General features: G+C 36.0%; 1 protein-coding gene and 2 pseudogenes across 1 annotated transcript in view; 2 read left to right on the forward strand and 1 right to left on the reverse strand.

The window, feature by feature from the left end:
- The window catches only part of LOC116895589, a 55,961-nt gene extending 30,564 nt beyond the window's left edge, over positions 1-25,397 (reverse strand). The window contains exons 1-15 of the mRNA XM_032896816.1: positions 25,304-25,397; positions 24,305-24,346; positions 23,625-23,706; positions 20,069-20,146; positions 18,419-18,482; positions 15,237-15,419; positions 12,942-13,120; positions 12,369-12,530; positions 11,301-11,410; positions 10,720-10,909; positions 9,045-9,303; positions 7,973-8,103; positions 6,552-6,710; positions 3,520-3,629; positions 2,026-2,212 (exon numbers count right to left, since the gene is read on the reverse strand). Of these exons, the coding sequence (XP_032752707.1) occupies positions 2,026-2,212; positions 3,520-3,629; positions 6,552-6,710; positions 7,973-8,103; positions 9,045-9,303; positions 10,720-10,909; positions 11,301-11,410; positions 12,369-12,530; positions 12,942-13,120; positions 15,237-15,419; positions 18,419-18,482; positions 20,069-20,146; positions 23,625-23,706; positions 24,305-24,342 (1,932 nt within the window). The 5' untranslated portion in view covers positions 24,343-24,346; positions 25,304-25,397. The remainder of the gene's footprint in view (positions 1-2,025; positions 2,213-3,519; positions 3,630-6,551; positions 6,711-7,972; positions 8,104-9,044; positions 9,304-10,719; positions 10,910-11,300; positions 11,411-12,368; positions 12,531-12,941; positions 13,121-15,236; positions 15,420-18,418; positions 18,483-20,068; positions 20,147-23,624; positions 23,707-24,304; positions 24,347-25,303) is intronic.
- Positions 25,398-25,462: 65 nt separating this feature from the next.
- LOC116896103 lies at positions 25,463-25,654 on the forward strand (annotated as a pseudogene).
- A 109-nt stretch (positions 25,655-25,763) lies between these two features.
- Positions 25,764-26,420, forward strand: LOC116895964 (annotated as a pseudogene).
- The last annotated feature ends 1,484 nt before the right edge of the window (positions 26,421-27,904 follow it).

The following is a 27,904-nucleotide window of genomic DNA, read 5'->3' on the forward strand; positions in this document are numbered from 1 at the left end:
CTATGGGTTGCTTTTCATCAGTGTTTTGTCACAGCAATCGTAGAAAATTATGACACTTCCTAAATTGAACAGCACTGGTAAGTTACTTTTCTTCTGAGATGATGGCTTAGGTTAAGTAAACTCTACTCATCACATGTTTCTTCCCAGCATGCACCTATTTTATGTTTGAGCAGACCTGCACGGGATAGTCCTATTTTATATGCAGATTGTACAGAATAGTTTTGCTTCTTTGTTTTCATATTTGACCATACAAAAGAATATGTTTGAAAAGCACTGTCCATAAAGGAAGAACCATTAATAGTTATTAAGAGTGAAATATGCATTTTCTTGTTTCATTTGGACTAAACATGCAGTTTGATATAGGCTTGGATTTTAGGTTTCCAGTACCTTGGTAATTAGAAATTAACTAAAAAAGCTATGTTTCTAGTCCAAGCCAAGTAGAGTCCTGAGTAAGAATCTTATTCAAGCTATCCCTTGGGCTACCATCCTCCATTGTGAGTTACATCATGATATCTTCTTTTCTGTGGACCTGGGAGCTACTAGTTAACATGTATCTTGCTTTCTGTCATATTTACATTTTCTTTGCCTTTTATCCTTCTCAAAATATATGTCCTTTATTGATTCTCTGAAATTTCTAATCATGCTACCAAGTAACTCTCATTTCATTTTTCAATCCTTCCAGATATCCCTTGGAAACAATCCCTCCTCACTAAATTTCAAAAATTAAAATTAAATAAAAATTAAGTCAAATTAAAATTAAAAAAATTAAAAATACAATGTGTGAGATGTGTTTTGCCATAAGTGGTCACACATTATATACTCTTGTCCAAATAGATTTTCTTGCAAATGCACAATGAAATAAGTCTGGTTTAAGTTCTCTGTATTTTACTATACTCTCAATGTTGGAACCTCCCTGAGATGCCTCTCCTTCTATATCCTGGTATTTTGCTGTAGCCTTTGATTATTGTGATCCTTCAGCTTTGAATCTGCAGGACCTCCCCCATCATATGCTCCAGCAGCAGGATCTAGGCCCCCTACATATATGTAGCAGATGGGCAGCTTGATCTTCAGGTATCTCCCCTAAGAGTTCGTGTGCAGGCTGGCTCTGACTCTGTTTTCTACCACTGGTTGGTTTCTTTTATCTGGGCTGCTTTGTATGGCTTCAGTGGAAGGTGAAGCACATATTCCTGTTGTGCATTGATGTATGAGAGTGAGTTGGTGTCAATGGAAGTTCTACACTACTGAGGTAAAGAAGAATGGAGAGAAAAACAGGTTGCGAAGATGGGCCTTGGATGAAAGGACTGCGATCAGGATATGCAGTAAATAAGTGAAAAAATGTTGATGTATGTGTGTTTATAATAAAATTAACAGCTACAGTATACCTGAGGAACATAAAACTGTACCTGAAATAGGTTAGTGCTAAAATAATGGAAAGCAGACAAAATATACACCAATTATTCACCATTACATATGTATATACATATACAAATACATGTACATGTACAAGTACACTTACACTCATAGACACACACACACATACATATATGCATATATGTATATGCAATGTGCTTTAATATGACCAGCAATTCACATGATGTGAATATTTAGTAATATCATGTTCTCACCACTATGAAACACAACTATTCTATACTCCAAAAATAGGGCTACAATGGAAAAAACAAACAAAGCCTAGGTAATCCAGATCTTTTTAAATTTCACCCTAGTCTTCTTGGATTACCATTACATGTGCAGATTATTGTTGGCTAAAACATCAATATCTAAATCAATGTCTAAGAAGAAAGAAGGAAAGAACAGTAGAAAGAAATGATTGACTTACTTTAAACTACATTAAAATAAATCTCCCTTCCCAAATCTTTCTGAAATAGATCAATACATATTCTACTCCACTCCAGAAGAATGCAAACCTAGGGTTTCCTGTTAGAGAAATAATCTTTCTATAGTATTACCAATTACTGAATAATAATTAGACTTTTGTTCCCAAAGGCAAATTTCAGATTCCCTTACCTTTCTTAAGACGTCAGTCCCAAATAATGAGTCTCTCGAAGTCTTACCCCACAGTACATGTGGAGCTATTCTCAAAGATAACCTGTAACTGTCTAAATTATTCATGGAAGAATTTTTTATTATTACTAATACACACACGAGATCTTTTAATAGTATAAAGTTTGGTTCTGGTATCTGTTGCAAAAGGCTAAACAAAGAAAAAGGAGAATTTTAGGTTAGACCATCTTGAAAATAATGTAAGTTAGAAATCTAACTAAGAAGAACAAATATAGTAAATGTTGTGTGGACCAACTCTTAGTATAATCAGAATTCAAAAGAAGAAAGAATATATAGCTAGAGTATTACATAAAACATTTTCCGCAAATCACATTTCTGTACAGCATCACGGAAAATCATTTTTAAAATTATTTATGAATATCAGTGTACTAGATGTATGACTGCTACATACAGAAGCCAGAGGAACGTGTTAGGATCCCTGGTATCAGAATGAATGAAGATTGTTGCAAACCATGTATGTTCTGTGTGTGAAAACATCCAGAGTTATCAAACAGCAAACCATCTTTCTTGCCACCATGGGGACACCTTTAACATCTAATGTATTATAAATCCATGACACAGTCTTACAAGAATCTAGAACTTAAGGAGCAGAATCCCACTCCTGACTCTACTTAATGCCTTGGTATTAAAATGAATGAAGATTTTTGAAGCCCATGTGTGTTCTGTATATGAAAACATCCAGTGTTATTAAACAGCAAACCATCTTTCCAACCATCATGGAGTGGAGACACATTTAATATCTAATGTAGTATGAATCCATGGAACACTCTTGTGACACTCTAGAACATAAGGAGCAGAAAGCACACTAGTGACCCTACAAAATACAATTATAAAAGTTTCTGCTACTGAAAGACAGAGATGCAGGGCTCCTGGGTTGCAATGGGAGTTCAAAGCTCTGGTTAAGTATGAAATCCTTCTATGGAGTATCACACAGAAAAATGACTCAAAGAAGTCAAAGCTATACCTGACCTAGACGTCTCTACATAGTTATAGTTGAGAAAAAAGAATTAAGTAATAGATTTATGTTCTAATCAATTACATATATTGACCATGTGAAATATTCACAATACCATGGCAACAATTCTAGGATGCAAGTATTCCACAGGTATTATATGCACATACTTCTTTTAATTTGTCTCACACAGGAACTAAACCAATACTCTAGGCTAACCTGAACACAAGGTGTTACATAGACTGTATTCTAAATCATGGCATTTATAAAGGAGAAGACTCCCAGGTAAGATTACAGACATGGTTCAACATGCTAACTTGAGAAATGGGAATGTTTAAAAAGTGACAATACATGTCTGAGCTAAGGAAACCTCTTGGCATGGGACATCATTTCAGCTTATAATCCTGTAAACACAAGCCTATGTACCTTACAAAAGCATTACTTCTATATTGGTGCAGTTCCCCAAGTGTTTACTGTATCATTACCTTTGAATGGCATTAATTTTTTCAGCCAGAGTTCCTTCGTCCGGAATGCTAAGCCAATTTTCATAGAATTCCAAGGTTAGTAAGCTTCCATCAATATTAATAATAAAATCCTTTTTTATTGAAAATAAAACAAAAAGTAATGGTCAATGTACAGTCTAGAAAGTACTTGAAAAACATTGTTTAAAATTAGCAGTTTAGACCAGTGATTCTCAACTTGTGGGTCATAATCAATATGGGGTCACATACATTTTCCATATCAGATATTCTATCCATTTTTCTTTATAATACTATGAGGAGCAAAATTTGAATTATGATGAGAAGCAAAATGAAGTACTGGTTAAGAGTCACAAAGCCATGAGGAAATATATTAGTGTTACAGGATTAGGGAGGCTGACAGTCACTGGTTGAGAGCATATTTTCCTAAAAGATTCCCAAACTGCCATCTCTCCAGAATCTTGGATCAAATGTGGAACCAATATGCAGGATCTTGTTTGTCCTTACCTAATGAATGAAGCAGAGTCCTAGTTGCTATAGCAATGAAATAAAACTACAGTCTGTTCAAATTGCCTCTCCTGGTTTCTAGTCTACACCACTCCTTGCAATCATAGATCTCCACTCCACTTCCCAGCTCAAAGCTCTCTCTGCCTAAAGGAAGCCAGCTCCTACATGGAATATCCAGACAGGAGCCTATCATAAGTGACCTCTGAGAGGCTCCATCCAGCAGCTGACTGAAATGGGATATGAAGAGCCATAGCCAACCATTGGATTTTATGGATCAATCAGGGACTTGTATGGAAGAAATGTGGGAAGGATTCCACACCCAAAGGAGATAGGAACTCCATAGGAAGAGCTACAGAATCAATTACTCAGGACCACTAGGAGCTACCGAAGGCTGAATTACCATCTAAAAAACCTACAGGAGCTGCAGCATGACCTACTGCACATTTATAGCAATCTAAAGCTTAGTCTCCATGTGAGTCCCCCAACATGTGGAGCAGGGCTATCTGCAAGCTCTTGACTTGAAAACCCTTCCCCAACTGGCCTTAGGAGAGAAGATGTGCTAACCCTGAACAGAGTTGAGGTGACAGGGTAGTAGCAGGGGTCTGTAACTGGCTCAGAGAAGGAAAGAGACTGTGAGGAGAGAGTGGGGGGGGTGTCAGCATAGGAGACATAAAATGAACAAATAAACAAATGTAAAGTAAAAATAATAATTATAATAATGATGATGATGATGATAGTAACTAATAAAACAAATGAACAAAACAAAGAAACAAAAAAAAATATCCTCCTATTCTTGGAAATAGGCAACTATCAAAAGATGGCAGCACCAGAAATTACCTGATCCTGATTGTATAATTTGGTGAATCTGAATAGTACATACAGAGTAAAGCTGTAACAAACATGTAGACCTCTGCTTACAGACCACTTGGAATAGTGAGGAAATTTCTTATATGTTTTCCAAGTGAGAAGGTCTCAGTATCACATCTTTTTCTTAAAATTGGTAAAGGTTCAACAATATAAATTAAATTGTAAGCATTAGTTTGTTTAAAGAACAGAAACTGTCTTTGCTCGTAAAATACCACAAATAACTTTCGTGTTGTACTAAGGGTAGCAAGTCATAGAATTGGAAGAATCCCAGGTGTTCCTGTAAACTGCTTTGAATGCACATGGCTACCTTCAGTCACTGATCTTAACTTTTCTCCCCATGATGTGGTACCAAGTTTCTGACAATTTGAACCAGACACACTTGGCAAGCTCAAGGGCCAAGGAGGAATAATTGGGTACCTTTGCCCAATGTTATTAAACATAGTTAATCCCTGAACATTATCTTTTCTCTTGATGTCTGGGCCATAGTCCACAGTCCTCTGAGAGGTGAATTCAGATCAAGGCCCAAACAGAAATTAAACAATGACATTTGCTCTAGAGTCACTGCAGCTTGCTGGCAAATTAAGAGTGGTAGACAGGTTAAATGTAGCTTAGGTTAATTCTTGACTACTTGGCATGGAATTAGGATGTCAATATCTGGCAAAAGTGAAAGTGCTGGATTGTTTTCTGATTGACAAGGAAAACAATTTTGTTTATCTCCTGGACAGAGGGCAATATCAAACATTGATAGCCTATTGTAGGTCAGTGGTGGACTAGCCATTTTGAATTGTTATTTGTGAGGGATATTTTTTGGTAAGTATTGTTAAAGACATGAATTTTGTAAAACACACTTTTATCACTATTATTACTTGTCCTGCTATTACTTTACAATATATGGCCCGAGGTGAATCAGTTGGAATATATGTAATGCCAAACTAAAGCAGATCTGATATATGAGGATGTTACCTTCCAACAGAAGCTGTTCACCTGTGTCTTTTGGATGAATCTTGTGACATTCTAATCTTTGTCAGACTTTTACCTGCCATGTGTCTTATCAAGAGATCATGTGTTCATAGTTCCGGGATACACAGATGATATAACAAGCATGCATTCTTCATTCCAATTAATATATTGTTCAGTGTCTATCTTATCCCTCAGGGACCAGTGTGAATATTCAGATAAAGTGAAATTGCTGGTTTGCTTTTTGATTAGGACTGAAAATAATTTCATGTATCTACTGTAGAGAGGGCAATATCCAACATGGAACACCAATTGATCAGTGGTGGACTAGCCATTTTGAGCTGTTATTTCTGAAGGACATTTTTTGGTAAGAGTTATTGAAACATGTGTTTTGTGAAACACTCTTTTACCACTATTTTAACTTGTTCCACTATTACTTCAGAGGTGAAATCAGTAGGAACTTTTGTAAAGCCAAACTAAAGCCCATTTGATATATGTGGATGTTAACTTCCAACAGATGATGTTCACCTGTGTCCTTGTGATGAATCTTTTGAGGTTGTCAGACTTTTACCTGCTATGCCTCTTATCAAGAGGTCATGTGTTCATAGCTCCAGGAAGCAGACACCGTCATGTAATCTCAAGGACAGAAAAGGACATATGCATCTCTAGAGGGATGTTAATTTTGGTGATGTAAAAACCTTCCTTACCTTTAAAACAGATGCTATTACAAGAACGCATTCCTCGTCCCAGTCAATATGTTGTTCACTGTCAAGCCTATACCTCAGGGACCAGTGTGATTCTTTAGGTAGAATTTTGAATATGTGATCCGATTCATGCCCTTTCTCTGCAATTATGGATAGCATATCCTGTGTGGGATAAGGATAAGCTTGTATTATTAGACATCCACATCTAAAGCACAAATATGCCTTTTATTGTGAACCTGAGCAAGGATAGTTTTGGGTGCACAGTAATAACTGAGAGGAATAGAAAAGTCATTGAACTTTTTTCTGTTTTAGCTTCCAAATACATTTTCTTCCCTAATCCATTTTTCCCTAATTTGTAACATCATGATTTTGTTGGACTTCTGTTCCCCAAAGCATTTTGGTGAATGGTCCTGTATTACTTTCTGTTTCCTTCTATGAATATCTTTCTTAAGCATTCTATGTAAATATTGGGATATTTCCCTTCTAGAGATCAAATCAGTATTTTATTTCCTGTCTGTCCTGGCCTCTATTATGTATCCTAAGTTTTAATATATTTATAAATATTTTTCACTATACTTCTGAAACTTTTATTTCCTTTTTCTGTGACTTCCTATTGTTAACTATGTCTAAAGATGCTGTCACATTTAAGAACCCAAGTATTTGTCAATCATTCTTCCATAATTTTACTCTGTAAAAATGACTATCATACACAGATTTACCCCATATTTTCTCTATTTTCAATTGATTACATGATTAAAAACATGGTTACCAGAAAATTCTGCTCTAAAATACCCAAGAAATGGGCAGTAATGCTCATGTGTCTGACAAGATAAATTTGTTCACACATAGCATAAATTCCTACTCAGCTATAGTGCTAAAATAGATGTGGATAGTAAATATATATTTCTAAAGAAGTTTAGTAACTAGTTTAAAATAGATTAAGCTATATTAGGCAGCATTTAAATATAGTCTACTATATAATAAAAGATGTTACTATATAGCAAAAAACAATGTATATGTCTAATTCATTGATAAAGTAAAAGTCTATAGAATTTTTAATTTTAAAAGATTGGGTAATCTCAGAGGTAATGATATTAAGGTATTGACTCCAGAATAATATGGAGGCATAAAGAAACTGGAAGACTTTACAGTTGGGTAATCATCAGGGTCCTTCCATAGATCCATTTCCTCCAACAAGCTGGTGGGTTAGGATCTTTGATGCAATCAGTGTAAATCGTGGGAATATTATTTCTTTTTCTTTTGTATTTTTGATTTCTTTCAATTACATGACTCAAAATTCAGTGGAAATTATTTCTATTTTAAAATGATCTTACCCTCATGGATAGGTTATCTAAACATTAATCTGTTTGATTAAATAACTTACTTAGAACAAAGATGCTGTAGAAACCCAAAATGATACTCACAAGTATTGGAGTAGGCAACTTTTTGTCTTCAAAAAGACTTGTAAGAGATTTGCCAAACAAACATTTCTGTTTTGCCTGTGGTGGATTAAGAGTTGGTTTAGTATGTACATTGACTTCGTGTTTTTGTGAATCTAAGAAAGAAGAGAAATCATTGCTGTAACTGAACTCATTTAGCCCTCATTTAGCCCTAGCATAGCCTTTTCCTTTTACCGCCTGCATGCCTTATGCAATATCACAAACACACAGAAAATAACTAATTAATATTATAACATTTATAATGATCTTGATTCATAAGGCACTCGATATATAGTTGTATATGGCCCGTACTTCATGTATGAAGAGTAAGTTCTTGTATTTGCCTTGAAAGCTATGGCTATAGGTATTAGAATCAAACACTCATGTAGTACCAATCTTTTCATCTCCTTATGTGACTTTCTGACTGCCGTGGACAACAGTAAAGTACCAGCAGTATCTGTCCTTCACTACACAATTTGCCTGACTGCACTTCTGTTACAGTCTTTGGCTTCATCCACTGATCTGTGAGTTCAAATCTGAGATCATAGTGTCTATGTCAACCATATGGGTTTATTATGCTATATTTTCAGATTTTCATAAGAGACTAGCATGGTGGCACATGCTTTTATTCCTAGATCTCAGGAAGCAGAGACAAGAGGATCTCTGTAAGTTTGAAGTCAGTTTGGTTCACTGATCAAGTTCCATGACAGCCAGAGCTGTTACATAGAGAAAATCCAATTTGCTATTAAGTTGCTATTTTCTTTATTTTAAGAATCTATGTTAAGAATCAATATATCACTGTAATTGTGGTTTCTTTACATATTCTTAATTTCTTAATCTCATTTCTGGGTTTAACCTCTAACATGAACTCAGGACCAGAGGAAAGAGGTACTAAAATTTGGAAGCAAATTCTAACAATAGGATAATATCTATAATGCATAGGTGAATTTATCCCTCACATGGTTTAGTAAATCCTTCATTGTTGTTTGTTATAAATCATATTTTCAGTGCTCAATGATTTAACTTTAAGTTATGGTAGTAGAACAACTATACATACCTATAATGCCCTCATAGGGAAGAAGAGCAGCTGGCCTTCTCCGCAGTGTATTATAGCCAGGAGTGCATGTCCTGCCACGAGGGGAGCTGCTGAGTCCATGTTTGGTTTCCTTCATGTTTTCAAAACTTGTTTGAGTACTCTGGGAACATGAGGACTTTCCTCCAGGAGGATGATATAGTGATGTTCCATGCCACACTGCAGCCAAGTCCTCTCCAAAAAACTGTGGCGCATTTTCGATCATAAACTTCACTAGAGAAATCTATGACAAAACAGGGCAAACACAGAGGGTCTCTGTCATTTTGCATGGTTGCAAAATCACATTTTATTGTTAGTCTTGGAGGCTAAAAATATGCAGTTCAAAATTCTGAGAAAAAGTTAGTTGTTAGAAAATATAGGTGCAGGATTTTGTCAGAAATTTAAAAGATTGTGAGATCAGATGATCAAGTGTGATCATCACAGTGCAATGTTACATAAGAGAATGATTTCCAATTTTTACATTGTAATGGCCAGTATGTGATACATACTGTCCATTGAAATAGCTTTGGTTACATTTGACACATACATGTGTGAGCATGATTATAAGGATGCTTATAGAAAGGCAGAGCTAAGGAGGGAAAATGGCCTCTGAATGTGGATACCATTGTACTGAAAGTTCCCATGGGCTGTCTAAAAAGCAAGGGAGAGGCAAACCCATCTGAGCAGTAACACTCATGTGTCTCAGTGCAGTGCAATGGTAACAGCTGCATCAATATATCACTGTAGGTGCCATTTCTTCACATATCTTTAATTAATTATGTAATCTTAATACAGTGATGACTCAGTACAGATGCAATGGTAACATCTTGATCTTATGGTTCATTATATGGGAGGTACTTGAAATAAGGTCGACTGGGAGGAAACGGGATAACTATGTATCTTCAATGGCAGGTACATTGGAACCTTGTCTTCTCCTGATCTTTGATTCTACACAATATGAGGAATATTATTGTTTCTCAGTTGAGTTGTTTTGCAATATGTTCCTTACAGGTCCAAGGACAATTGGTCAATTAATAATGGATCAGAAACTCAAATACTTAGAGTCAAAATAACCACTTGATCACTGTAATGCATAAGTTTTGGTAGGTTAATATAGTTCTTGAAAGGTGGCTAACATAGAAAAATATACTCAATAATTTCTGTAAACCAATAATAACCAGCATCCTGAGGCCAATGGTATTTTACTCACATTAATCAGGAATTCTTAAGGACCATATAAGATTAAAAAATCCAAATTGCATTGCCTTTTTTTTTTGTTGGGGAAACCACCTTGAAAACAACTGAATATGTCAGAATTAAGTCTTGATTGCTGAACCCAGTACCCAGGATTTTTTTATTTTTTGTATCATTTCACAGCATTTGTTCTCACTGGGTCAGTCTAAGGATATTATAAATGATAAAGACATAAGACTGAGTCACTGAGCTCAAATGCCCATTTATATTTTATTTCAAACGCACCAATGATTCCCTTCCTCCAGAAGAACACCTTTCAAAGCTGTACTTACTTTACAAAATGAAACAAAACAAAAACCAAAACAATCAACAACAACAAAATAAACAAGATTCTCAGGATAATCCTGTTTTCCTGTCTCATTGTAAAGGCTTATCAACGCTAGGTGTAAATTTCTTATCTAATTACCTTTTTGCTAATATCATTTGTCACTTCATTATTGCAGGAGCTGGGCACGAATAAGAGACATGGGGCTAACCCAACAGATAGGTGGTAAGACGACATTTCATTAACATCAGAATTATTTTTAATTTCATATAATATACGAAAAAGTTGCCTCAGAAGAGCTGCATTTTCAGGTGGCATTTTATCTAAAAGACTGAACACAGAGACAGTTATTTTAAAACAAGTATACTCAATTTGTAAATATTAAGGAAGGGAATGGAGTAATCGTATCGTAAGCAGGATGCTCTGAAAATAAAATGAAAGAATTTGTACTCAAATTATTGCTTGAAATATTTACCCAATTCAGAAAAAAGACAAATCTAATTGGAATATGAAAGATTATAATCGTGGGCTACTGTAATTCCCACTGTAACTCATACTCTTTTAAAAGTGTCTTTCGTGTTTGTGAACACTGTGAACAATTGAAACCTTTTGCTGTCTGTCAGTGTTCTTAGAAAATATTTCTGTGATATATAATCTTTAATGTGTGTAAGCAAATGTTACTTTTATTTTGTGGATGTTGTTCACAGTTTGCCAACAATTACCTCTGCACTGCGACTAATTTCTCTTCATCATTGACTTTTTCGGTTACAGCAATCCACTCATCATATAGTTTTGAAGACATCAGACTTCCCTCGATGTTTTGGAGGAAGTCCTTATAAAGAGAGGAAAAATATTTTTGTGGAAAAAACTAAACATGGAAATTATTCAAAGTACATTCACCTGTAAATTTCAGTTTAGTTCCAACTTTCTTCACAGTTCCCCAAATTTCCCCTAGTTAAAACGTTCCATGATATGTGGGCCCAGTAAATTTCATCTATTCAAGCTAGAGACCAAAGAGTACATTTTCAGATTTACTTGGACTACAGGAAAACCTTTCCTTAGCTAAGCATGCCTCTAATGGACAGTTGAGCAAACTAGCACATATAAGCAATCTAATACATTTTTTGAATACTATTTTTAAATGATAGAAACATACAATTATGATAACCACGATAAAGACAACCATAGGAAGTTATATTTCTCAGGAGCAGAAAGCGATGTCTGGTACTGGAAGCATGGAGGCACATGTGGTCATGGTGCTTAGAAAATGTCCTAATGTTCACTAAACAAGTGTAAATCCTAACTCTATTATAAATATTTAACTTAATGTTCACAGATAATCTAGCCCTTACCCATCAAAAAAGGTTCTCTTTGAAATGAATGGAGACTATTACTGAAAACCACAGCTAGTCAAGGTACAAAGAACAAAATATCCTGTGACTCTAAGCCCCAGTTTATACATATACATAATAACTCCTGAACTGTGGGCTCCGAGCATAGGCTGAGAGTGTTAGAAAAATTGTATACCAGAGAATAGGGACATTTGCTTTGAGATCGGGTCTCCTAGAAATGAGGGGAGGGTTCACTTTTGATAGTCCAACAATCACATTGCTTAAACAATTTCTGAACAAAACATCATCCATGTTATTAACACTAACAGAGGAGACTTTGAGCATATCAGATTTCTCTCATAGGTATCTACTGTCACTCAAGGGAATGCAAAATGAAGTACAACTACTCCCAGAAACACAGAGGAATCCTGAGGTGGATGATGGAAGGACTTTCCCTACCTTAAAGATCCATGCCACTACATAAATTGATTGCTTGTTTATATCCACCTCTTCTTCTGAATCCAATTTGTCCTTTACTGTTTGGAACAAAGTTATACTTGGAGGTTCTATAAAGACACCCTTGGTTGTGGGCCCTTCCTTTTTTAGTAGGTACAGCATGTCCTGAGAAAAAGATAGAGAAATACGTCAGGCTTCACACAGCACAGAGCACTATTTGCTCCTTGAGAACCAGACCAATGGTGTGCACAGGTGCAGTGCAAGTGCTGGCATGGACATAGAGGACCTCAGGCTGGTTTTGTGCTGCAATCTTTTGTTGTACACGTCCTACCCTAATGTTAACCCTTAAAGATCACGCAACTTTTCTTTATATCAGATTTTCCAAAGTAGTTAAGGGATTAAATCCAACTTTTCCAATAGATGGTTTCTGAATATCCCTCTCTCATCTTCCTATTGGAAAGCCAATGATTTGAGACACAATTTTTACTCGACATGGTGATAGAAGTGAAGGAGTGAGGTATTTAAGAAGCAGGAATTTGTCTTAGGAGAGCCAGAGAAAAGCCATGTGAGACGTACCAGGATTGCCGAGGGCAGGTCGCCATCCTGACAAATGGAGCTGAGTTCTCTTCCAAACAGTTTTCCTCCCTTTTTAACTTGTGGGATGGTGCATACTTGCTCCTGGTGGGGCACAGAGCCCCTGTCCAACCACGATGTTATAGAAGTTCTTTGTTTCTTAAAAGTTTTTTCCTTCATATCTGAGCAGGAGTTGAGATCATTACATGGGATAGTATAATTTATAAAGATCTTTTACAAAACCAAATTTCAATTGCAAAATGTCCCTATTATAATGGGTTAATTATCGTGTTGTGTTTCTGCAACCTTCTTCCCATATGCCCTACACTGTTACTAATCTTAGTGATGTCTCTAAGACATGGTCTTGTGTTCTGTAGTGGGAATTCTCACAAGATGATGCGATCTAACTCCATACTGTATCATGAAATACTAGATACATTGGTTGAATAAGTTCCCTGAACTATGAACAGGTTGTTGCTTCAATAGTTACATCCATTTTCATAGCCACCCTCACTTTTATTCTCATTTAAAAAATTTCTATTTTTTCAAATGTCATATGAAGGTCTTTTCATCCTTCGTTTTCTTGTTCAGCATTTTGAAGACCATTGTTAAGTTTATTTCAGCAGCAGCATGTCCCCCTCATGAGAAAATATACATGACTATACACTATAGTGTAAGTTCAGAGCTGAAATTAAGTTTCTTTTTCCCTTCTGAGTTTTCTTTTAGAATATTGGACTATAATACAATTTTAAATATGTTGCTTAAAACAAAAAAATTAAAAGTAAACGAATGAGTCATATAACACAATATAAATAGTCTTCTTCACTGTAAAACATATTGTCTGCCTGGCTATCTAATTCAAAATTATGAGGGCTGAAATCACAAGTAATATTATATAGATTGACAGAGATGTCTGAGTGTGTGTGTGTGTGTGTGTGTGTGTGTGTGTGTGTATGTGTTTATTTATATATATGTATACCAAAACACATATCAAAATTTTTGACTCGGAATTATTTCTGTCTAAAGGAAATCCATGGACAAAACCTGGAGCAGAGACTGAAGGAAGGCCATCCAAAGATTGCCTCAACTTCTGATCTATCTCATGCATAGACACTAAACGATGATAGTGTTGATGATGTAATGATATGCTTGTGGACAGGAACTTGACAGGGTTGTCCTCTGAGAGGGTCTACCAGCTTCTGACTGAGACAGATGCAATACTCTCAGTCAACCATATGACTGAGTCCTGGGACCACAATGAAACAGTTAGGGGAAGGAATGAAGGAGGAGAAAGGGATAGCAACCCCATAGGAAGCACAATAATATTAATTAACTTGACCCCTCAGAGTTCCCACGGTCTTAGCCAACAACCCAAGAGCATACATTGCCAGTCTGCAGTCCCTGCTACACATATAACAGATGGCTGTCTTGTCTAGCCTCAGTGGGAGGGGATGTTCTTTTTCCTGTGGAGGCTTGATGCCCCAAAGAAGGGGGATGCTAGAGGGGTAAGGTGGGAGTAGGTCGGTTGGTGGGGGAGCACCCTCTTAGAGGCAAATAGGAAGAGGGATAAGGTGGGGGGGACCAGGAAGGGGACAACATTTCAAATGTAAATAAAATTAATAAAAAATAAAAAAGCAAAATTTGAAAGAAATCAAGGGTATAATTGGGAGGTTTTCAAGAAAAAAAATAAGGAGAAATAATAAAAGTACTCTATCATTTGAAAAAAATAATTCAAAAGGCCCAGTCTATCAATGTTAGGGCCATTTCGAATCTAGATGTCGGTCTAAAAGATATTTGTTATAGGCTTGAAATGAGATTAGGGAGTGGCCTACAAGCCTAAGGTGATTTCTAGTCAAGCCTGCAACAGATTATCTTCAATCTCATACATCTACTTTTTCTATGTAGATTTCATTGCAATAGATTGTCAAAATGTAGTTCATAAGTAATGTTGTGCTCTAATCATGAAACCACTTGATGGGAACATATCATGATCCATGTCTTAGACCTGTTTATTCTAATGGGGCAAAAATGTGTGTACGCAGTATCTTGGCATACCAGTTTATGGCAAATATCTGCCTGAAAAAAATGAAATGTTCTCCCTATAATCAAGATTAGTCTTCGCATCAGAATTTAGAGTTCTTTTAATATGGACCTGAAACTTATTGTTTTTGTATGCTAATATGTTTTTTTTTACAGTGTCCCTTTCCTAAACAAGAAAACTATAGTATGCTGCGATATTTTATGACAAATTAAAATGGGAACTAGGAAAAGCCACCTGAAGGAGGATGGCAGACTCACTTTTTTGTTGCTGGCTTCTTGTTGAGTTTCTGGGTTTTAAGATGAATTTCCCATGTACATCAGCGTTTAGATATTTCATGATTACCCCAGGTAGGGAAGGGACTGCTGTAAAATTTCTTAAGTCCCGTGAACTGAAGTTCTTTTGAATATTTATCATTCTAATGTCATGTGGATATTCATGCCCTATGAAAAAATAAAACATGAATTGTAACTACTGTAACTGAATATGGGCAACCCTTCTGATACAATTTAGAATGTTTTGCTGTATTTCTTCTCCTCCTCCTCCTCTTCTTTCTCCTCCTCCTCCACCTTCTTCAGGAAAATATAGACTGTACATTCTAAAACATTAGAACCCTTACAGGGATACTATAAAAAATTAAGCTGAGAACTCTAAAAATAATGAGGAGAAAATTTTCAGTGTATCACTTTGTTTAGAGAATATAGACCTAATTGTGCACTGTGTAGGGGGACTTTTGCTGTATTCTTCTCTAACCATTTTAAGACATGTCTGTTGGAGTATTAATACTAATAATATTTTTACATCATAAGAATCCTACTTCACTCCTCTAGCTTTATATTAAGCAATTTAAATATTTCATACTGCATATATAAAATAAAATATGAGCACTAATTGTCTTCATAAAGGTAATTGTGAAAATCTATGCTAGCAACTTAAAAGAACAATGAAAAATCTAGATCAAAAAGAAGAAAACACACCAAAGAGAAGCAGACAGCAGGAAATAATATTAAGTCTGAAATCAATTAGAAACAGAATCCATAAAAACCAAGATCCTGTTCCTTGAGAAAATCAACAAGACACATAAACCTAAAACTATCTAAAAGTCTCAGAAATAGTATGCAAATTAACAAAATCAGAAATGAAAAGGGAGACATAATGGAAATTGAGGAAATTTTAAAAAATCATCAGGTTTTACTACAAAAGACTATACTTGACAAAGCTTGAAAATCTATATGAAATGGATGATTTTCTAGACAGATACCACATACCAAAATTAAATCAAGATCAGATAAACTGATCAGTCCCATAAACCCTAAGGAAATAGAAGAATTCATTAAAAACAACCAACAACAAGAACCGTAACAAAAAACCTAGGGCACAATGGTTTTAGTGCATAATTCTACCAGACTTTCAAATAAGAGCTAATATCAAAACTCCTTAAACTATTCTCAAAATAGAAACAGAACTACAGAACTTGCTGGTGAGATTGTAGAGAAACAGGAATGCTCCTCCATTGCTGGTGGGATGGCAAACTTCTACCACCACTTTGGTAATCAATCTGGCTGTTCCTCAGCAAACAGGAAATAGTTGTACCTGAAGACCCTGATATGCTGGTCCTGGGCATATAACCAAAAGATGCTCCACAGTACCGCAAAGACACGAGCTCCACTATGTTAATAGCAGCCTTATTTGTAATAAGAAGCAACCCTGATGTCCTTTAACCAAAGAATGAATATAGAAAATATGGTTTATTTACACAATGGAATACTATTCAGTTACTCAAAACAAAGGACATTGTGAATTTTGCAGCAATTGCATGGACCTAGAAAATATTCTGAGTGAGCTAACCCAGACTCCAAAGGACATGAATGGTATATACTCATTAATAAGTGATACTACCCAGAATGTACAGAATATCCATGACACTGAAAGTTAAACCATAAGGAAAGCCTAAGTAAGGATGCTTCAATCCCACTTAGCAGAGGGGAATAAATAACCATGGGAGACATACAGAGGGAGAGATTATGTGTGAGAGTGGAATGGGAGGAGAACAGGTCAGGATCAGGTATGGGGGAAGACATGAGAGAGGCCAAGGGACCCAGGAGAATGAATGGAAATATACAACTTTTGGGATTGGTGGGAACCTCTAGAATATCCCAGAGACATGGGATAGGGGTGCTCCCAAGAGTGAAGGTAGGAAATTTTGCCAAAACGCCAAATCATGCAGATGTAAAATTTGAAGAGACCACCTTTTTTTAATCAAACAGGACGCCTGTGGATGGACAGGGACACTAACACGCCTACAAAACTTTCAACCTCAAATTGCTCCTATCTAAATGTAGTGCAGGACAAACTGGAATAGTGTCTGAAGCAGTGACCAGTCAGTGACAGGTTCAACTTGGGATCCATCCCATGATTAAGCACCAATCCCAAACATTATTACTGATGCAATGTTGTGCTTGCAGCCAGTAGCCTAGCATGGTTGTCCTCAGCATGCAAGCAGCTGACTAAAACAGATGTAGATATTACGTCTAACCATTGGACTGAGGTCAACAACACCTATGGAAAAGTTGGGAGAATTGAAAGAATCGAAAGGATTGGAAACATCATAGAAAGATCAGCAATATCAACCTGGACCCATGGGAGCAATCAGAGACTGAGCCACCAACTAAAGAGCATACATGGGCTATTCAGAGACCACAGGTACCTATGTAAGAGAGTGTTTTCTTATCTGGCACTAGTGGGAGAGCATTCTCTTAAATCTGTCGAGACTTATGTCATTTGTATGAAGGTCAACTTTATGAGTTAGAGCTTCAAATTTTCAGTAGCTTTTAAAAGATCAGCTTTGCAAGCATATTTGGTGATCTCAAATTTTTAATTCTTATTCAAACTTTTCTGATAATTTTATTACTATTATTTATTTGGCAATAATCTAGTGATAAATAAAAGAAGGCAACAAATGGAATAGCTGTAATTAAGTCAGGTTGTCTCCAGAGATCAGAAGATCATTTCATATTCAGTTGCAGAATTACTGGTCATAGGAGATGTGAACTGAATACTTTACATGGATTCAGAAAATGGCTACATTTCTAATAATCATTACAAAACAACTATAGAATTTGGAATAAATAAAAAAATTGAAGATTTTTCATTTTAGATTTAAACTTGTTTCTGTGTGTATGTCTTTTGCTCACATAGATACCTGTTTACCATGTTAGACTTGGTGTTTGTGCAGGTCAGATGTGGGAATTAGATCACCTGAAACTGGAGTTATAGATGGTTGTGAGCTAGCATGTGAGTGATGGAAACCCTTGAGATATGTAGCTAGGAGGATTTTCTGTAGTGATCACCAAATGATTTTTTTTTAATTTTTTTAAAATAATGAATATATTGACAATTCACCAAACTCAGCTAGTCCCTCCTTAGATTTCCCTGTTATTACCTTGGAGTAGTCTTGGAGCTTTTCCAGGGCCAGGACAGAACCACAGTTGGTAATCTTCAGTGTTCTGGGAGGCAAAAAGAACCAACCATCACAAATAAACTGACATCAGAGTCTTGAAGAGCCTAGCGATTTTCTTTAAGTATCATTTCTAGCTCTCTAGCAGGGAAATTATTTAGACTAGTATTAAAGATACTTCTTCTAACCACAGGTTTGAGTAAACAGGACTGATTTCAGGAGAAAATCTTTGGGTACTTGCCTTTCCTCTTGGGGGAGCCTTGGTCTACTGATCCACAATATTATAAGAAGTTGCATTCAGCCATTACCACTAACCAAGACAAATAGTATTATGAAATTTCTTACATCTGTGCAGACTGTGTGTGGTGTATTGAACTTTGACGTAACATGAGCACACAACCTAGTGTCCACAGAGGCATATACTCATGGCGACTATGATGAGTTTAACAAAGTTAACATTCAAAAGATATGATAACTTCGACAACAGTGAACACAAGAGTCAAAAACAGAGAGTCTTTGAGGGTGCCTAGAAGTGAAAACAGACTTTGGCTTTCATTGAGAGGTGTCCAGTCTGTGGAGATGAAGGACATGTGTCTATCCTAGAAAATAGGCTGGATGCTCAAAAGAAGTCCTAGGACATAATTACTGCACACAGTGTTAGGGTTCCATTTGAAACAATCATCTGAATAGAACATTCTGTTGAAATATTGAGCAGCCTCCAGGAGTGGCTCTAACTTGAATTATTATTAATTTCATTTTCTTGTAGACTCCTATTTAAAACCAATGACATTGTCCCATAGAGTTTTTAAGTTCTAAACTAGCAGACAAAGACACTCAAGCAGACACACCACCAAATACCCATCTACACAACAACATACAAAGAGAGGTGATAATGAAACAGAAAGAGAAAAAGAGTGAGAGAGAGAGGGAGGGGGAGGTAGAGGGACATAAAGACAGAGAGGCAGACTGATATGTGGATTCTCATTGTACAAACTCACAGAAAGCTATAGACAGGGACGCACAAACACAGAGAAACACACACACACACAGTTATAAAGAGATACACATGTACAATAAAAATAGAAAGACAATATATACACAGATATAGAAATGTAGACTCATTTATTAAAGATTTATTAAAAGTTAAAAGTAAAGGCACTAGAACATGTACACTTACACATTCACACAGAGAAATAAAAAGAAGAAGAAATGGGAAAGACTAAAGAATTACATACCAAATAGGGAGTATAGTCTAATTTTCAAAAAAAAAAATAAAAGAAAAGAAAGAAAAATATTCCCTCTAACATTGGCATCCTTTAAATTAGGTGTGAACATATGAAAAATTAATCACAATTTATTACAGTGGATATGTATTTTCTAGTGAAACTACACATACAGCTCAAGCCATTGGGCTATGAGTTTCATTTCACATAAAACTAGACACGAATTCAAGAAAAAATGTCACTCAAAGGACTATTATGTCTTCAATAACTTCAGATTAAAAAGGAGGCATTTGTAAAATATGATTTGTAAATGTATCATGATCAAATTTCATCTGTATTTACACATTTCCACATATGTGAATCTCAAAAGCAAAATTCAATTTTATCTCAAAATAGACTGAAAGTAACTTACATGTTTTCTTATCATTGGCAGTAACTTGCTGATTATGTCATTCACTGTATCGAAGTTTGTTGCTGTTACATATAGAGGCTATAGAATGTACAGAGAGAAAAAATGCTATAAAATAACTTGAAAGCTCATGAATACAAAATTAATATGATCTAATCATTATTTACAATTTATAATCTGTAACAACTCCTCTAATGTATAACTTATTTTCTTCCCATAGGTTAAGGCTGGAAGACACTTAGTCTAACATATTTATCTTAGAATTTAGTTCTTGGTACTGAGAAAACAAACATAACTCCTACAGGTTGTGCATGATAAAGGGTGACTGAGAAGCCATGGGTACTAGAGCTCAGCATCCTGATTTCTCTTTCATTATGGTAGAAGGTAGTCAGGGAGGGCACTTAAAAAGAGAGCAGAGATGTTTAATTCCTCTCCAACTGGACTTCCGTCATTACAGCCTTACTTCCAATGTGCTTCATATGCACAGTTCTAGGAAAATGAGGTTGAGAAGCAGCACAATTGTTTTTATAAAAATGAAAAGTAGTGAGCACTCTTATCATGTCAGGGTTTGTAAATACTTAGATGGCATACAGATATAGTGTTGAAATCTTTTATGGTGATAGATCTGGGAATCCAAAATGAATATTTTAGAAACAAGACCCCATTTCTTAACACTCCCAGGAAAAAACAAGGAAACACACACACACACACACACACAGACACACACACACACACACACACACACACACACACACACAGCATAATTTTAAGCCAAAGTTTTATTATAAAAGACATGGTGAGCATAGAACATTTAAAGAAAAGTAAAGCTTCTGATATTTTGATGAATATTTTGATGAAGATGTGTACATCTCTGATGGTGATTTTCTTTATAAAACAGATTTCAAGGCAAAGAGACTTTTTAAATAAAATATTTCTACAAATAACATTTTAAAGCATTAAAATTAAAATAGAACTGGTAGTTTTACTATGTATGCTAAAATATTTCTTGAGCCATGATGAACCACAGAAATGTAAGCAATTCTTAAGAGAGAAGATCGACCTTACAATAGCTCACATGTTCCTTCTATGAGGAATAAAATGTTTTAATTGTTCAAAGATAAATAAAAAAATGTTTAATGTAAATATATTTAATTATATCTTCAGATAGAAATAATAACTTTAAATATTGAAATTACATATTAGTAGACTAAATGTGCAGCAGTGAGACGATATTATCACTAACAAGGTATGAATTTTAAAACACATTACTAAAATCATGTAGGCGTGTAGTAAAATGCTGTCCCCGAGCCATGGTATAAGCATTGACTCATGAGGACAGTGCAGTTGTTTTCTGTACAATGCTAAGACCAAAAGTCAATATTTTATACATTGGTAATTACTGAGGTCAAGAAAAGAATATGAATTTAGGGAAAGGTTTGGGGATATCTTGCGATTGTACAGGTGATTTGGCATTTCTATACTTACATGAAATTATCAAATAAAGATAATTCTAAAATCACCTGCATCAATCTATTTTAAAATATAAGCAGTGTCTGAGGGATATACATTCAATCTTAAGAGTAAAGAAAAAAGAAAAATTAGGCAGAAAAATCCTAATATCAAAATAGTTAAAACATTTTCCTAATTTATCCATAGAAAAACTTTACAGGTGTATCTTAACTAATGAAATACATTGATGATTCAAAGAATTTTCAAACTATAAAAGAAAGGCTAAATGATAAACAAAAAATCAAAGAAAACTAATAAGAAATTGATATATATATATAATATATGAAGAATTATTTCTGAATACTGACTAGAGAATATGGAGAAAGAAAAAAAGAGAGGATATTTAAGAAAGGTAGAAGAATGTTTTGATTATCTGATAATATCTCTTCAAAGACAAAAAGGAAATAAACATATAACATGAATAAAAGTTAAAAATTATCTATTACTAATCTTCTGAACTACACAAAAGGTTTTTTAATAATTATGGTTGGATAAAATATTAAAACATTAGAGTTGTGGGAGAGAATTAGTAAAAATGTTCATGTTAAAGGAAATGGATCTAAGTCACAAAAGTGTACAATGCTCAGCAATGACAATGTACAATGACAGCTGAAGTCACACAGCAGAGGCAAGAGAACATTTCCCTATGGGTCGTTCTGCTCTTCTGCTCCTCTCTGTCCTGAGAACACCAATGGTCAGCCAAGTTAGTGCTTGTTCCTTAATTTATGTCACTGAATCAAAATTTATTCTATACTGTATTTAATTACTGTTTTGTATAATGTAGACCTGGTAAGAGTAAGAAATTGCTTTGTGATCTAAAATATCTTCATTATATTCCCCTTTGTAAGTCTAGTGCAGTGTCCACAGTGACGTGTTAGAACACTGACTCTAGGTCCATTTTATACCCATTAGCATTTATGAAAGACAGAGATGGTGATCCCCGAGCCACAGTCTTTTCTGCTTTACATGAGGAAATGTCTTCAATGCTCTACATGCTACATAGTAGTTAAATTTCTGATCTGCACTAAACCCAATACTGGAAAGTGGACAGTAATATAAGCATTAGAAAAATAGATAATTATTCAATAGATATTTATGTTTAACTCAATGACAGAACTACTATATAGTGTGCGGTTGTGAGTTTTATCCTAAACACTAAACACAAAGATGAACACACATACACACCCAGACACCCAGACACACACACACACACACACACACACACACACACACACACACACACACGCAGAGAGAGAGAGAGAGAGAGAGAGAGAGAGAGAGAGAGAGAGAGAGAGAGAGAGAGAGACTACTGTTAAATTTATAAGGGTAATTTCTGAACAGAAGTTATGTGCAAAGATACCCTCATGACTAGATTATTCAAATAAACATGAGGATGAAAAGCCATGACTTTGTAGCTGGTATTCAAAGGAAGGTATGAGGATGCACAGTAAGAGACTTAGAGAAAGAGCACAGAATGGAGATAAAGAGCTAATATATCACTGAACACTTAAGTATGGAGAAAAATTGTAATGCTTTTACATTTTATTATATTACATAATATTTTACAATTTATTATATTACATAATAAAAATTGTTTACTAGACATAAATATTTTAAAATGAATAAGGAATAGTGGAAACAACATACAAGTCTATATATAAGCAATAAGGCCTCAGGAGGGGGCAGTTTAATTGTAGTAATAATACTTCACTTGGAAATGTATGCTTTTGGAATTATTTGATTCAATTTTCAGTGATATAACAAAAAGTATTTCCTCTTTTTGGATCTCTAGTACATGAATCAGTCTTGTTTCATGTTACTCTCTACATATCACGTATGAGAATCCTATGTCTGCATTGGATACAGATATAATTTCCACATAATACTGTCTAAATTCTCTTCTTCTCTCTCTGTCTCTCTGTCCCTCTGTCCCTCTGTCCCTCTCTCCCCATCCATGCTCTTCTTATGTCTCCATCTTCCTTTACTTTACAAACTGACTCTCTCCTAGCCATGAACTTGGAATATTAGCTTTGGTTTTGTATTCACATACAGTGTCACAGCATGCAATGTCCTCAGTGAATATCTGCATGGGAAGTTCCATTTTGTTGTGCTTCTTGGCTTCACGAATGGATCTGCCAAATGCAACAAAACATGCAATACAGCAAGATTAATTAGTAGCTTATTGCAAGCTAATCCCTGTTAATATTTTTTTCAGAATCATCTTAGCTCTCAATATAAGAAAATAAGTTCAGCAATATTCATTGTTCGACTGGCGAATACTCAAAAATATTTCAGAAACAGACATAGTCAGGTATAACACATTGATCTAAGTAGTATAGCCAGTCCTCAAAATGATGTGCCTGAAACAAACAGAAGGGTAGAAATCTGCTTGACCTCAAAGGAGGAAGCAGCAGATGGTTCGAATGTGCATGATAGAGTGACATCTACTTAGTGGAATTTAAAATAAGACTTGAGAGTACTGTTTACTACAAAGAGGAAATAATAAATGCAGAACTTCCACAAAATTAAATACAATACGGATTGGACAGGAGAATGCAAAGCATTATCCATTGACCATCTAATTAACTACTGATTTTGAGACAGAATATCAAGTGTATATATATATATATATATATATATATATATATATATATATATATATATAAACTGAAGCACATACTGCCATTCCTATATCACCAAGGAATTAAAATATTAACACAAGTAAAATACCTTTGTAGAAAGAAATACCACCAAATGGCCTGTTCCATGGAACTGTAAAATTGAAAAAAATTAGAGTCATGATAAATGGTAAGATTTTTAAGGTTATTATGCATGAAAATATCTTACGTCTGTGGCCATCAATTATGCTGTAGGTGTATTTGGTAGTCTTCACAGGACTCCACTTCTACACGACCTAATTTTTTGTACTGTCATGCTGTCATGTGACACTTTACCACCCCTAAATATAATACTTCTTTTATTTGATAAGAGAGAAACCCTATGCATTAAATAACAATCTTTAGAGATTTTACCAGAGGAGTAGAACATGTTTGGAGAAGAAAAGGTGATTTTCTCTTTTGTCAGAGTCTATGACAAATGCTTTTCCATGTAAAGAGCAAAGTCACAGAGCCTAGAATGCTCAGAAAACTCGTGTTTGTGTTATTTGAGTCAACTGTGTGATGACACTAAGAGTTTGGATAGAAGAATGAAAAGAGCTCAAATTTGGAGTATGCATTAACTTTTCATGTGGAAAAAAATCTTGAATTTTGGTGTATGCTTGATTAGAGCAGAAGGCACATGCTACACAATCCCTGTGATTCCATCAACTGCACTCAATATAATATCAATATGCCATGAGCACATCTCATGAAATATTAGAATGCAAATTTGAAATTTTCCCGAACTCTGAAAATTATACCTGATTCTGATGGTATAATGACACTAGTCCTTTTTAATTGACTATAAACACCAGTGATATTCTGCTACAGAGACATTCAAATACTTGAGTATTGCATGAGTAACTTTTCATCATTCAATTAAATACTAATTTTTAAGAAAATATAGGAGTATAGAAAGTATTTGTCAAATTTAATTATACTACACAATATTATTGGAAACAGATAAATCTGTGTACTTTTAAAACACAGATAAAATCAGATCATTTTGGGAAGAATGTCTAGGATAATTAAGATCTTGTCCTGTCCACATTCTTCTTAGAAGGCAATGCACCTCTGTCCTGTCCCATGGATCTTGTTGAGTCTTGATGAACATCGCAGATCAAAACATAAAGGACGCTGATGCTGGGTGGAGGAGCCGTTGGTCCGGCCCTGTGGGCTCACAGGAGGTTAGAGGTAGCTCGCGAGGTCCTGCTGCGCAAGCGCATTCAAGATGTTGTAGGTGCTTCCGCATCTACACAGTGACTGGCAGGTAGACCAGGCCATTCTTTCAGAGGAGGTCCGCGTGGTCGTCATTCACTTCAGACACGACTGGGGCCCCACTTGCATGAAGATGGACGAAGTTCTGTACATCATCGCCGAAACGAAATGGAAGATAGTGAGAGATCGTCCTCATCTTGTATGAGTCCTGTTTGGATAACCCAGCTGTCTTAAAGCAAATGGTGCTGGTGTCCCTGTGATCTGTGGCATCCTCTCTGATTCTCCCGAGTCTGATAGGCTTTTCTGCCGCCAATATGAACATCTGCTGGACTCGGCCATATGTCTTGATGAACATACAACACTGCAACCTGCTCTGCCTGCCCGAGAACTACCAGATGAAGTACTACTATCATGGCCTCTCGTGGCCCAGCTCTCCTACATTGCTGAGGATGAGGTTGGGAAGATCATGGGTTATGATCTAGCCAAAATGGAAGAAGATCCTGATAATGTCCCTCATGAACACATCACCTCACTGGCTGTTAAGCGCTCCCACTGACGTTTGGCCTGGCCAAGAAGCTAATGGACCAGGCCTCCCAGGCCATGATAAAGAACATCAGCACTAATAAGTCTCTCTGCATGCCAGGAAGAGCATCCGAGCAGCTTTGCACCTCTATTCCCACACCCTGAACTTCCAGGTTAGTGAGGTGGAGCCCAAGTCCTATGCAGATGTCAAAGATGCATATGCTAGGAAGCGAGATCTCTCACATATGGTAGATGAGCTGAGAAGGCAGCTGGTGCTGAAGAAAGGCAGATACGTGGTTTTGGGTTCCAAGGAGAATCAGGGTAGCACACATCCTGGTTCCGAAGAGGCCTGTCAGCAGGAGAACCTGGCTGGAGGTGACAGTGGCAATGATGGCAAAGATAGCACTGATGTCCAAGACCTTGGGGTCCACCTCTTACAACCTGATTGAGCACTACAGGTTCTTGTATCTTAATCATATTGTTCTTGGGAACCTTGTTCTGCAGTCCTGTGAGCCGAATGGCTCTCCTTTCGATGCTTAGGAACCATCTGCATAACCTGTGTGATCATGGAGACACACCTGGACACAGAACCTGTTGTGCGAGAGTCAAAGAAGCCTGAGGCCTGCCGTGCAGCGCCTTCCTTGGCTTCTTCATGCTGCCATCAGATTCTGTCAGTGCTGTACTGGTTCTGTATATCCTGCAGGTTTCCAAGTCCTGGAATGCTAAACAGGAAGTGGGGACAACTTAAGAATACCCCAGCGTCCTGCCTTTGCCATTGTTTATTTGGGTTTTCCTTGGAGTAGAACTGTCAAGCTAGTCCTCATGCCCTCTGCCTTGTGAGAAGTTACCCACTCTTGCTTTCTGTGGGAACTGCCTGGCCTTGCCCTTCCTCCTTTTGAAGAAGAATGTTCCCTTTCCTGGTGGGAGACAGTGATAGGTTCTGGACTAATATGGGAGCAGAATTTGTAGATCTTAAGGAAAGGACAAGCAGAAATTAAATGGCAATCTCTAACCTTAACAAATAAAATATAAGGAGAACAAAAACAAACAAAAAACAAAAACAAAACAAAAAACCATGAAGAACCTACCTACATGTGGAAATAGATATGGCGAAGAGTATAGAAAGTCTAGGGTCATCATAGAAGGGGAAAGTTGAGTTGGCCTCCTGTATACAATCAGACTAAAATTGATGCTATTTTTGTAAACATTTTGGGATGATGAAAGCCTTTGGTGAAAGAAGTTACTAGATACACACCCTTCAATGGTCACCAATAGCCATTATTAGAAAATTAGAATGAGTATACTCATTCACTGGGAAGTGAATTACACTCCATTAATTTGACCCACAATTTCTGAAGTTATCCTCTTGTGATCACAGGTCCAAACTCTAGTTCTTACCGAAAGGTGGCAACAACATGTCCCATCGGCCAGTATAGGTAAATCGATTTGGAAGCAGCAGTGTTGTCTGACCTGAATGCGTCCACTTCATCACCAACCCACAGGTAAGTCAATGGAATGACATGTTTTATCTTAAATTTCTTCTTATTCCTATAAAGAGAATCAAATATCTGTTAGATTAATTTGCATTGTAGTTGGAATTGTGGTAAAACCCAGTTCTTCCAGCCCCAGAGCAAAAAAGGACACATCCATTGCTAAATCTAAGCACAGCTACATTTACAGAAGACCACCTGTTTCAATAGTTCTTACCTGGATTTAGTTAAGGAGTAACTATTTTGCCTTGTTTTTTCCCATAATACACAAAGGAAATTATTTCAAGACATTTATTTTAATTAATTACTTGTAAAAAATCTTTCTAGAATAAAAACAAAAATATTGTTTGACTTAATAAAATTTATTTTCTGTTCTCTGTCTCCCTGTATTAAATATTCAATAACCTCATTCCAGTAGCTGCTGTAGAAAACCCGCAAAGTAC

Source organism: Rattus rattus, chromosome 3 (genome assembly GCF_011064425.1).
Source record: "Rattus rattus isolate New Zealand chromosome 3, Rrattus_CSIRO_v1, whole genome shotgun sequence".
Lineage (NCBI taxonomy): Eukaryota > Metazoa > Chordata > Mammalia > Rodentia > Muridae > Rattus > Rattus rattus.